This window comes from Leopardus geoffroyi, chromosome D3 (genome assembly GCF_018350155.1).
Source record: "Leopardus geoffroyi isolate Oge1 chromosome D3, O.geoffroyi_Oge1_pat1.0, whole genome shotgun sequence".
Taxonomy (NCBI): Eukaryota; Metazoa; Chordata; class Mammalia; order Carnivora; family Felidae; genus Leopardus; species Leopardus geoffroyi.
In genome coordinates, this window is record NC_059339.1 from 67,624,297 (window position 1) to 67,637,746 (window position 13,450).

Below are 13,450 nucleotides of genomic sequence, written 5' to 3' on the forward strand. Positions count from 1 at the left end.
GAACACAGGTAGGGTTGTTCCAAAAAAGTGGGCCGAAGTCCAGTCATGTGTTCTAATCCTCAACAGTGCTTACACAGACTTTTCAACTTTTTTTTTAAAGCGGTAAAACTCTTTTTTAAAAAGAAATCTATAATAGAACTCCATTATAGGATAAAAATGAAGCTGCCACTGGTTAAACCAAAGTCAGTGGGAACGTCACCAGCCTCTGATTCCCTACGACGTCTCTCTATGGACTCTGCTGTGCAAACCACCATTCATCTTAGAAATGTGACAGAAAATATGTTCACTCAGTTCTCATGTGAAACAGAGAAAATTACCGGCGCTGTGGAGGGGGAATTCTAAATAATGTTGCTAACTTAAATAAAGACAAAATTCAACAGACAGGAGAACTTATCACTCAGAAGAATGAAAACAACCCCAATGAGGGGAGGGGGGGGGCAGGGAACCAACAAAAATTAGGCCGCAGCAGACAAAACAGAATGTAAACACAGCATCTCCTTAAAAAGCACGTAAAGTCATCGAACACCAACAGAGTCAACTGCCCGACAGGTGCAAGGTCCCAGTACTACAGGTATTTCCAAAGAGCTGAGTCTCAGTTTAATGTTGCAGAGAAGAATCCCAACACGGTTGTAGAGATGTCATCACTCCTGAGACGCTAGAGCTGGCACTGCTCCATTTGACACGTCGGCGCAAGAGTAGCTGATTACCAGGACCTTCTACCACTTTCAAGGTTGTTCTGTGTCCCTGGAACTGCTCCCCAACATCACCCCAAGTTCTCAAGTAAGCTCAACTCTTCCAAAGGGGCAGAGGCTGGTCTGGGTTATCTCCAGCCGGCCTGACAGTGGTCATACCTGAACACACGAAGCCATCTATCACAAAGTAAGGCCACCCTCCACTCTTAGAAATTATAGAACCCTTCTGATCCTCGAGTTTGGATCTGTGCAGAGACTTCTACATAAGCATTAATACTTACTAGTGAGTTTCCTTCAAAATGAGCCTTTGCATTTGACGTCGTTCTCTTGGCCAGGAAGGCCGATCTCCCTGGCTCCCCGCCATGACTTACTCCCTTCTCACATCAAATGTCAGCTCGAGCATCACTTCCTTAGAGAAGCCTTCCCTGCCATGCTCTACCACAGTACCCTGTTTATCTCCTTCATAGACACATAAGCTCATTAAGGGTCACAGTAACTGATGTCTCAGCCAAGGCAGGGACCAGATTTGTCTTGTTCACCTTTACCCAAGGCAAAGAAAGTTCCTGGCACAGGTAACAGGTGAACAGTAAGTATTCGTTGAAAGAATAAAAAATTACCATACCAGGTTTACATGAACACATACATGTACGCACAAATACAGGAAAATGGGGGAATATCTAATAGAAAACAATCAAATACTGAGAGCCCTGAAAAGGATACCTACAGAGACAGCTAAATATGCTTTCAAAGAACAAGTACCAAAGGTGTCTATCTTCAAAAATATGAAAATTTACTAGAAGGGGGTCAGGAGTGGCTGTTTCCCACTTCTAAAGAGATGCAAACAAGAACTGTTTAAACTGCAGACTTAACATTAGACATAAGGATTATCTGCTGCTGCATGGACTACAAACAGAGCGTCTGGAACCTCCTCTCATGGCAGAGCATAAAACGTCAGCGGGTATAATAGTCAACCACATTTTCAGGATTAGTTAAGAACACCTCCGACTGTAGGTAATTATAAGCTAAAAAAGCTTGCTAAACTGCTTCTCCCCCAATTTTTAAAATTCTCAATTCACAATTAGGTAAAATAACACTTTATAAATTTAATACAACATACTTTAAAAACAAATGGCCCTTATCTGCTGATCATACCTCAGCATCACTTTTGTGGGTATTGTGCAGAAGCAATTACATTTACAAAAAGGTCCAGTTCATAATACAACCTGGTAACTAAATCACACGAAACTCAAAGAGCCCTAGGTCCGCTATTGAAGGATTTTAAAATAGCTTTTAAAAAAAAGTGTTTGTATCTAGAGACTGGCTTTAAAAAAAAAAAAAAAAAAAAAAAAGGATAAATATAGTGAAATAATTGTAACATATCCCTGAAAACAATTATACTGCCATTTGCGTTTTTATGAGGTGCAAGGATAAATCACCAGACTGCTTGGTTACGCAAGTCAATTACTATCCGTTGAAATTCGCTGCAAGACGGAGGGGTTTATTCCGTATGAATTCGCACTGTGCCCCAGAATTAACTGGTGCTGGCAGTATCAGTGCCACCATTTTAGTGATGGATGTCATGCTACACAGTTTTGGTATCAGGGCAAAAGCGGGAACGGAGAAGAGGTCTGGAAAGATTTTCTGCAAAGTTTCGTTACAGTGAGATTTAGCAGTAACACAAAAAGGATGACTGTTTAAGACCCACTGAACACATTAAGGTCAAGGATTTCAAAAGTTAATCCACTTTTCTTCCCCCAAGAGTTTATTTTTGGTAAAAGGCAGAAAAATTAGTTTTTCTACAAGGGAAATCTGCTTCTAAATGATAATTTGAAAATCTTGATATATATTATATATTAAAAAAGACACACAAAAATAACGGAGAAGTGGGAATAACAGATTAGGTACTGTAACTTTATAAAGGCTTGCCTAAATCAAGAAGCAGCACACACACACCTAATTTCTGCAAACTAAAAATGTATATAAACAGCACAATACTGTGATACTGGATCATGATACATTACCTGTACACATAACTACTACTGTTATTAATAAACCTTTGGGACACTCAGTTTTATGCCCAACAAGACATCAGTCAAGTCTTTAAAATCTTCTCTTTCTCCTTTTTGGGAGGGTATTTCTAGACACTAATTTTCCCATCTAATATTCGAATATAGGAAACCGATTCCACAAGGTGCTTTAATTGACGAGGCCTCAAGTGCTGTTTTCTCTCTGGAATTTTTGGACAGTAAACAGTCCGTGGGGACCACACACAAATACTATGACAGAAGAGTTGTTACATTAAGTCTTTTGATGGCGCTTGACTGGTGCCGAAGCTTTAGGACATGCTTGAACAACGCACTGAAGGGGATCCCATCTGAGTTAACACTTTGTCCAACCACTGCAGAGGCCCATTCAGATGAAGTTCGATCCAGCAAGGAGTGCTTGTTACCGTCTGCCTTCTATTTAAGAGAATACAAGAAAATAATTATGAAATGAAAAGAACATGGCTATGTTTAGTTAGCTACATGCATTAGGAATTCAGATAAATTAAAAAGCTGTATATACTAAAACCTACATCCTTTTGAACAAGCATTCAGTCTGGACAGCGATTACTTTGAAAACGATTTAATCCTCAAAGTCGAACAAAATACTTCTAATGACTTTTTATTTTATTTTTGCTTTTAAAGAGATCAACAAAAACATCCTTTTCTCCTCAGATTAAAATTAGGAGGGTGACCTGACTATTTACCATCCAAAATGAGACACCTTTAAGAGGAAATCAGGGGTGCTTGGGTGGCTCAGTTGGTCAAGCATCCAACTTCTGCTCAGGTCATGATCTCACAGTGGGTTCGAGCCCCGCGTCGGGCTCTGCGCTGACAGCTCAGAGCCTGGAGCCTGCTTCAGATTCTGTTTCCCTCTCTCTCTCTGCCCCTCCCCCGCTTGCGCGCACGTGCACTCTCTCTCTCTCTAACTCTAAAAAATAAATAAATATTAAAAAAAAAAAAGAGTGAATGTAGTCACTATTAATAACCATGCTAGGACAAGAGACTCCAACCAGAGTGCCCCCAAGCAAACCAGAATATACCTTACTTACTATTCAACCATAGAACAGAGGATATTCAAATACCAAAGAAAGTCTAAATGGAACAGGGCTCAAATTTCAAGTATACCAAAACAAAACAGAATTCTGACCTAAGCTTATCACAGAATGTTAAGAGTTGGAGTTCAGCTTTTCCCTGACAAAGCCAAAGAAAAACATCCCTGTTAGAAACATCATGTAGGCTTTTAATAAGAAACACCTCTAGTACTTCGACATAATGGGAGACTCTGGGAATTACAAATTGTTCAATGACATCCTGTCACTTGCACATACTGATTTTAGTTCTTATTTATTATATACAGTAAGTTGGTGAGTCTGCTTGCTTCTTAGCAGGACAGCCCTTCAAACATGGGAAAAGGCCATTATCAACTCTTCATCTCCAGGCGACACATGCTCAATGAATTTAAAACTGTATTTCAAAGGATGTGGTTTTCTGTAGCAGATGGTGTCAGTGCCCCACTAGCACCTTTGGATTTTTCAGTGTTCTCTAGCCAACTTCCAATTGCATGTATCTGAATTTCGGTGCCTGAGAACTTCTCTGCTCTGGCCACACGTGTATCAGACCGCAAGTGCTAGGAAACTAACCTCCCTGGAGCAGCCCTCAACCAATGACAGGGGGGTTGGCATTTAAATGTCCAGTTTCCTTTCCTTCTGGGTCAGATAATTCTGTACATTCGTTACTATTTCCCAAGTTTCTCTGGCGGAAAAAGCTCTAATGACCCACCCAACATAGTAGATGGCTTAATAATGGTATTGGCCGCCTTCCCTCCCCTACCTCACTTCCCTACTTCCTCCTTCCTTACCAGTGTTTCCTCTATTTCCTGAACAAACTCCTTGCATTTGAATCCTTGTCTCAGGGTCTGAGACGTACACTAAGACATGTTGATATGTGATCATTCCTAAAACATGACACACGGAACACAATACAACAGTCTCAAATCTGATCTGCACAGACTCAGTGTCTTCTTTTGACTTAGATACTACATTTTGGTCGATGCAGCCTAAAACTGCACTGGCACATTTCACAAGCTCACTCACATTATCCATGAGGCAGAGGCAAGACTGACCCTTCTTCATTTTCCCCTCTGTTCTCTGTTGTTCTTCACATAAAGTTTCCCCTGCCTTCTATCTCTCCCTCAGATCAGGCATTCTGCAGGATTTTGCCAGGATCCCTTTTAATTCTGATCCCATCATTTGTGGACTTCTGGGTATTTCTCAGTTTGTTTTGAATTAGATCGTTCATTACTAGATTAGTTTAACCTTAGGAAATAATTCTTAATCCGGGTCACTGAATGGGAAGTAAGTAGGTTTAAGAAGGTTGTTACTATACGTATTTGGGCACAGAAATGCACCCAAAAACTTCTTTATCCCCCTATTTACTCACTTCAGTATCAATCCACTGAGCTCAGGTATATTTCTCAATTAAGTATCAATTCTTTGCACATCTGTATTTCCTGTTCATGATACTTCCTGATTTGTTTTTTTTTTTTTAAATGTTGGCAAACATGTTGGCATTTTAAGAAACTGAAAAGTAGTTTTAGAAATGTAACCATTAGCTCTACCTCCTCAGCTCCACTGTCAATAAGGATAAAAGGTTCCTGGTAACTGCCAATAGTTCACAGATAGGAGTATTTGACATTATTGTTAAAGGAAATGTTAAAGAAAACTACTTTATTACCCAAGGTAAATCTATCGGACTTTATACAAATAAAAACATACTGTGTGTTACTGCTTCTCATAATTACAGATTTTAAATTCTCTCTGAGTTAATGAACGGCAGAGTCCGCCACGCATGAAGGGCAGTACCTCTCTCCACCAATTAAAGCTGTGGTTAGCAGGAGACCTACGGACATATGTGGAATTCTCCCTGAGCTCTACAGTTCACATTGAATTCCGCTAAATTTCTGCTCCCATGTTCTGTAATATTCTAATCTTTTGAAGAAAAAAAATGTGTGACCTAAAAGCCTGGTATCAGATAGTAAACATTTAAATTTAAATTTTAATATCAACTCAGGTCAATTTAAGTCCAAGGCAAAAAGGAACTCGGCATTCTTTAAAGGCATCATATGTCAAAAGGGAAATGATTAAAACAAAAGAGAAAAGTCACAAAATTAATTATTCTACCAACAGAACTTGGACAAAATAATGACAAGTCTTCATTCTAGGATATAAACATATAACACACTATATATTTCTTATAAAAGCATTTGACCAGCCGACCTCAAGTCTCATGATCCCAAGAGGCACACACCTCCCAAAATTTGTTCAAGATACAGAATCAGGTCCAAATGAAATGAAATACATTCTGAAGAAGGGCCCAAACTACTGGACGAAACAGGAATACTATTACTACACTATATGAGTATTTTCATACGCAGGCGTTCAGAGAGTGAGGAGTATGAGCAGCAGAAAGGCTAAGTATTTTACTTAAAATTCTAGCCTTAACTATGCTGAGGAAGTCTTTGCTTTCTCTGATGTGGAATTCAATCCACTGTTTAATTTGGTAATAACTTAATCTATCTTATCCCCTGCTGACACATTAGCCTTTGTCAAACCTAATTACGTGACTGTTACTACTACCTTCGGAGAGGGGGCTAAAAGTCAAGGAGAGCTTTCGTCAGGTCCCCCGTCTCCGCCACTTACAGCGCATCCCTGGGCAAATTATCAAATCTTTTCTAAGCCTATTTCCAAATAAGCATTCGTTTGAACCACTTTTTGCAACCTTATTTAAAAAAAAAAAAAAAAGGGAACAGAAACAGTTAATTCTTAGCTATGCTGAAATGAGTGAGATATTGCATTTAAAACAGAGGACAAGACCATGGGGAAGGGGAAAAATATAAATATAAATATAAATATAAATATAAATATAAATATAAATATAAATATAAATATAAATATACAGTTACAAACAGGGAGGGAGCCAAACCATAAGAGACGTTTAAATACAGAGAACAAACTGAGGATCAAGGGAGTGGCAGGGGTCGGGGAGCGGGTGTGTGTGGAGATGGGCATCGAGGAGGGCATTTGTTGGGATGAGCACTGGGTGTTTTATAAAGTAAGTGATGAATCACGGGAATCTACTTCTGAAGCTAAGAGCACACCATATACACTAGGTGTTAGCTAACCTGACAATAAATTATATAATAAACAAACAAACAAATAAATAAAATTAAAAAACAAAAACAAAAGCAAAAAACACAGCACAGTGCCTGGCCCCTAACAAGTACCCCCTTCTATTACTGAATAAAGTTCTACCTCCTAACCTTATATTCAACTGGTCAACTTGTCTGTCCAGCCGCCTTCTCCTTTACCTTCCATACTCCAGCGACACGGAACTGGATTCTGTTGCCAGGATCACTGTGGCCCAACCCTTCAACCCCTAACTGAAATCCTACGCATCTTTCAGAATCCAGACCATGTGGCATCTCTATCAGAAGAAGCCTTCCCAGAGCCTCAGTGAAAGCGCCTCTCCTTCCATGAACTGACATAGCCTTCAAATATACCCCTTTTATGGTATTTAACACCCTGCATTACGTTACAGAGCATGTCTGCACAGGTTCTAATTCTGTCTTCTACACTGCCAGCATAGGAACTGGCAGTAGTTTTGAATGTAGAGACCTCCAACTCCCTTTTGTGATTTTGCATATGCTCTGCTGACTCCATAACCTTAAGGAAAATAGATCCGTATGAACTCCAGAAGATACAAAGAATGCGGGAGAAAAGAATCAAACATTGTGGAAACTGAAGAACTGAATATGTATTTCATACCGGTATTCTGCTCCCCACCCTTTCACAAAACTCATTCTTATGGTGCACATTCTAGTTAGTTGATACACGGCTTCAAAACCCTGATTGACAGACTGAGCCAGAAGAGCAGCAAATTCCTGGTTGTTGAAGATCTTCAGATTACAGCCTACGATTGAAAAAAGTAAAAAAAAAAAAAAAGAAAAAAAAGAAAAAAAAATTGTGTGAAAAGAATATCATGATCAAGAAAATAATTTTAAAGGGGCTACAGATCTTAAAATGCAAGGACGCCAATCATCTCCTGATTCCTAAAATTAATAGCAACTAGAGAAGCTCAGCGCGCTGACACAACAGGTCTGCCGACACAGATGCATCCATACCTGGTGGGATTTTACACACTGTTGCCGGGTGCCAGCCGTATCTCTGATTACAGTTGGGGCTCTGCACAAAGATTGCACTATCGCTTAGGCACTCTGCAAAAACTTCTCCACCTATGTAATATAAGCGTACTCCTCTTCCTAAAACAAAATACATATGGGATTAGTTTCATAACATCTCCTGTTTCAGTATGACTTTGGGAGAGTCTTCTTGGAGGAGGATTAAAATGATAGAAGGTATTTCGATAACCTTTTCCATAGCAATGCTTTTCTGAGGTCTAACATTGAAACATACCACTCTGTATTTTTCCAAGGATTTTTTAACAATGATTTTATTGATTTGAAAAATTACACGCTTGTCAAAAGTACGTAAACGATGTACAAAAGTACACGTAAAGAATTCCATACAAATTATATATTATTTTAAAACACGCAAAATAAATGGAGTTAAGTCTAAAGGAATTAACTGTTTGGATAAATATGCCTTCGTTATAATAGACTGTATTTCCTTAAAGATGCCACTAAGGTTAAGAAAAAAGTGAATAAAATCATCAAGAAGTTAGTGTCATTTGCCATTTTTACAATTATATTAAGGTGACCACCAAATCCCTAGGTAGATAAGCAGAACTAGGGGAGAAAAAATTATGCTGGAAGATTTTAATATACTTTTTTCAGTATCGGACAAATACACACAAAATATTAGAGATAGAAGGATTTAAAAAACCAACTGTGAAAGGTAGAGATCTCAGACAGCACCTAAGGTTCTCACTCCTGGTGTGCAGACATCTTTTCTATTATTCAGTCAAACACGAATCTAGGTGCTGCCGTTAAGGAATTTTTCGGATGTAATTAAGGTCTCAAATCTGCTGACCTCAAGAAAGGGAGGTCCTCTTTTGGCAGGCCTGACTTAATCAGGTGCCAGCCCTTAAAAAGGACGGGGCTGTCCCTGGTGAAAGTGATTCAAAGTGTGAGTGAGAGGGTTCAACACCAGAGATTCTCGGCTGCTGACCGTGAAGACAAAGGGCCTGTGAGGCAAGGAATGGAGGGGACACCCACTTGCTGAGAACAGCTTCTAGCTGTCAGTCTGCAGGAAATGAAGACCTCGCCGCTGTAACTTGAAGGAAGTGAACCCTGTGACAATCATGTGAGCTTGGAAGAGGCCCTCCAAGCTCCAGAGGAGGACACGACAAAGTCAATGCCATCATTTCCCCTCGTAAGATCCTGAGGAGACTCCTAACCCACGCCTGGACTCCTGACCTGCAGACGCTGTGACATCATAAATCCGTGTTGTTTCAGGCTGGCAAGCGTGTGGTAACATGTTACACAGCAAATGAAAACTAAGAAAACATTTAATACATAAACACAGAATCTGATGTCCTGCTCTTGTGACCACAGAATATTTGTAAAACAACCAAACATACACTTGACCATCAGGAAAAGATTAAATCCAAAAAGCAGAGATTTTCCAAGCTATAGTCTCTCATCAAAACCACCCAATAAGTTAGAAATTGAAAGTAAAAAGATCCAATAATTACGGCAACCTAAAATTATGTAGAGAAGTAAATACGGTAGAGGAAACCTTGAATTTTTATGCAGAACCCCAATTAAAACACAGGCAAAACCAGAATTATTTTAGTTAACGTAGGGTGGGTACTCAGAAGCCTTCCTTACCCACAAGACACCTAAGATTACACAAAATTTATACATCAAGCAAGATTTGAGAAATTCCACACAAAGCAACATTAACAGACCTCTTTAAGTTACAGCACGTTTGCGGAATGATACTCGCTCTTTAGTGACCAGCATTATTTCTCACAAGAGGTGAGGGTTAATTCATTAGAAACTGAAGCAAACTATTGTTAAAAGAGGTTACTTTAAGGAAATGAGAACTATGTTCAGTTATATTAGTCAAACTTTTTCTACCTCATTGCCAAAAAAAATACTGGAGACTCAAAGAGTTGCTGTTTATGTGGACTGCATCTATGGAAACTTAGCACATTAGATATTAAAACTGAGATTCAAAAAAATTTATAATTCATTTAAAGTTCTAAATAATACATCTATTAAATACTAATATAAATAACATGTTTATGAAAAATAACTATTTCCCCTCCCCCCCCCCCAAATTAGTGAGAACAGCAATGTTTTACATTTTTGCAAATCTCTCTAATGTCTAGCTTAAGAGAAGAAAGTTGGATTCTTATCAGATTCTACATGTAATCTCTTGCAAAATCGCATGCCTTGTAGCTTCTGGAATATTTCACTGTACATTCATGAGTGAATGAGAGTGAAAAAAAGGCAAATAGCATCTTAGTACCATTATGAAAGAAGTTCTGACCTCACGAACTTGCTGAAAGGGTGTCTGGGACTACCACATTTTGAGAGCCTCTGAACTATTTTTTGACCTATGTACTAAATAGTAGTTCTTATTTATAATATCCTGCTTCGGGGGCACCTGGGTGGCTCAGCTGGTTGAGCGTCCAACTTCAGCTCAGGTCATGATTTCAAGGTTCATGGGTTCGAGCCCCGCACCGGGCTCTGTGCTGACAGCTCAGAGCCTGGAACCTGCTTTGGTTTCTGTGTCTCCTTCTCTCTCTTCCCTCCCCCACCCCCACTCGCACTCTGTCTCTCTTTCAAAAATAAACACTAAAAAAATTTTTTAATAATAAAATAAAGTATCTTGCTTTAGATTAAGGGTGAGCAGATTTAATTATTTAGTATATTAATTCCCTGAAGGGGGAAATACTAGGGGACTGGAAAAAAGTCATGGTTTGTTAAAATTATAATTCAAAAATCTGAACAGGACACTTTTATGGCTGGTAGAGGTGCAGCAAAGTAATTTTAACATGCATTTATCGAAGGACTTCCCGGAACCAAGGGTGCCAAATAAAGAGAAGCCGAAGGTCAGAGTCTGCAGATCTCTTAAAGCAGCGGATCTATTAAAGCAGCGAAGCTGTGCACTCACACTGACAAGAGACAAGGCAGGCGTTTCTGCACACAGTCTTCTGATGTGGCAAACTGCACGATGCTCACATTATGAGTATACGGCACTGGTTCTTGACACAAGGTAAAAACACATACCTATATGTCTTCTTGTCATTTCTACGGTGGCATTTCGGTTGACGTTGGAGAGCAACCCTAGGCAGAACCTCTCTGAATTGGATGGATCTGTGAAACCGTCTACAGTGAGTGAGGGCTGTGATGCGTGGAAGGTCTCTCCAACCCTCTGGTTTAATTCATAATATGCTATTGAACACCAAAATGCAGGTTCTGAGTAAGTAACTGGCTGCAAATCTGGGGAAAAAAACCAAACCCATAAAAGCAAGAAATGTTGTGTGAACAGTTCAAGCCAAGAAAAGATTGAATATCATCAGATATCTGTACGTGCTCTATGCCAGCCTAAACTGGCTGCAGCTCAGGAAGCAGACTTAACATCTACACCACAGACTCCAGTCTCCATTAGATCATACCAGATTTTCAATGTTTCAAATTTCCCCCCTCTCATTCGGTCATCTAATCTTCAAACATCTTTTTTAGACTTTCTGGGGGGTCATGTTCTACTAGTAGTTTAATCCTAGTTCCTGCTCAAATATAAAACCATCACGGGTAAAGTAAATCAACCTACATAATAAAACTAATTTTTCGTAGGATAAAGTGGAATAAAGCCGGAGCAAGGACTGAGTCAAACGCCACAAGAAGAAAAATTCTATCATAATCACAGAACACAAAATACGACGTATTTTTGACATTGTCTATTTTAACATGAGATTCTCGGTGAGTTACCCTAGTTACACAAATAGAAAACCCATGCATATACAAGAAACAGAAAGTAATAAAACACAAAAGGCATGTAAGTAGAAACAGAATATGGAAGCAAAAGAATCTACATATTTCATGGACCACATGAATTTAACTTCTGTAATTTTGATTAAAAGACCCAAGGAGTATCATGAACATTTTGTAGAATAAACTCCTCATGTGTAGAAACTGCAGAGAAATTGGGAAATACTGAGGTAAAACGAAGGCCAAGGATAAACTACACAATGTACACACACACGCGATCTTCCATACCCCATGCATATTGTGACTGTGTGTCTGTGTATATATACAGACACACACCTTTTTATATTAGTAATTGCTATTACAAAATATCATAAAATAAACATACCCATATAATCTAGCCATAATATATCATAAAACTTTCCATAAAGAATATGATTTCCATGGATAGAAAGATTTATTCGGTTTGATACTGTTTTAACAGTATTAACAGTTTTAATAGTATTGAGGTTTTAATAGTATTGAGTTTTAATAGTATTAAGGCAAATTATCATTTTTAAAAAGCACTAATTTGAACAATCATTTGATTATTCATTGAGATCTGTTTCTCATGTATATGAAAAATAATTTTCAGAGAAGACATTTGATTAACAGATATATTATAAAATGGGGGGGGGGGAGTGTGGGGAAGAGGAAGTATTTGCCACTTACCCAAACTATGATTAACAGGGGAAAGAGTAGTAGGAGACAGTTCTGCTGGAGATCCTGAAACAAAAGGAGTCAATTTTGTAACAGATCTGCAAGTACTTCCAGAACTTCTGACCAAATAATTGTAAAACTGGTTGCATCTGGTTGTAACTATCACAAATAATACAGATAGTTTACATCCTAACAATTCAAAATAGGCAACTGTGATATGTGAATTTAATTTTGGAGGCTTCAATATATAAAAGGTACGAGCGTATGAGCAGCCGTAGCTTCTAGCCGCCCAGTTCTCCTTCCCAAAGGCATCCAGTGTTGCCAGTTCTTTGTGTACCTTTCCACAAAGTCTATGAGCCACACAAGCAAATATATACTGTTTTGTGCCCTTCCACCCTGATTTTTATACACAAATGGTAACCATTCTGAACTTTGCTTTTTCACTACCGAACTTTATCAAGGATGTTGATGTTTCCTTATTTATCTCCCTTCCTCTCCCTTCCTCCTTCTCTCTCTCTCAACATAAGCTGCATAATCTTACATTATGGTGTATTATGATCCCATATTGATGGATACTCAGACTATTTTCGATCTTCTGATTTATGAACCAAGATTGCAATGACTAATCTTGTACATCTTGCATACTTCCAATCATATCATTCTCTTAAGAGAAACCGCCAGGTCAAAGGGTTATACATCCATAATTTTGATAGATTTTGCCAAAACTGTCATCTATAGAGGTGGTACCAGTTTACATTCCCGGTGGCAACATAAATGGTGACAGGATGCTGATGTGTTATCACTGACAGGTGAAAACATGGTTTTAACAAGTAGAGTTCTAATTTGTTTTTCTCTTATAAGTGACATGGAACAGCTTTATTAAATTTTTTCATATTGCATTTCCTTTCTGTGAACACTCTCTTCTTTTGCTCATGTTTCTACAGTGGTGTTGATCACCCTCACTGATTTATACAAGGGTCTTTATGTACTAGGGTATTAGTCCTTTTATGATATGGGTTGTAAATATTTGGTCATCTGTCCTAAGACTGACTCTTCCT

At 38.7% G+C, this 13,450-nt stretch overlaps 1 protein-coding gene across 6 annotated transcripts in view; it reads right to left on the reverse strand.

The window, feature by feature from the left end:
* Positions 1–2,589: 2,589 nt before the first annotated feature.
* Positions 2,590–13,450, reverse strand: part of SMAD2 (SMAD family member 2) — a 77,730-nt gene continuing 66,869 nt past the window's right edge. For all 6 annotated transcript variants that reach the window (XM_045459069.1, XM_045459071.1, XM_045459065.1 and 3 more), the window contains 5 exons: positions 12,405–12,458; positions 10,995–11,207; positions 7,917–8,054; positions 7,561–7,705; positions 2,590–3,151 (listed from right to left, as the gene is read on the reverse strand). In XM_045459069.1, coding sequence (XP_045315025.1) covers positions 3,028–3,151; positions 7,561–7,705; positions 7,917–8,054; positions 10,995–11,207; positions 12,405–12,458 — 674 coding nt within the window. In that variant the 3' untranslated portion in view covers positions 2,590–3,027. The remainder of the gene's footprint in view (positions 3,152–7,560; positions 7,706–7,916; positions 8,055–10,994; positions 11,208–12,404; positions 12,459–13,450) is intronic.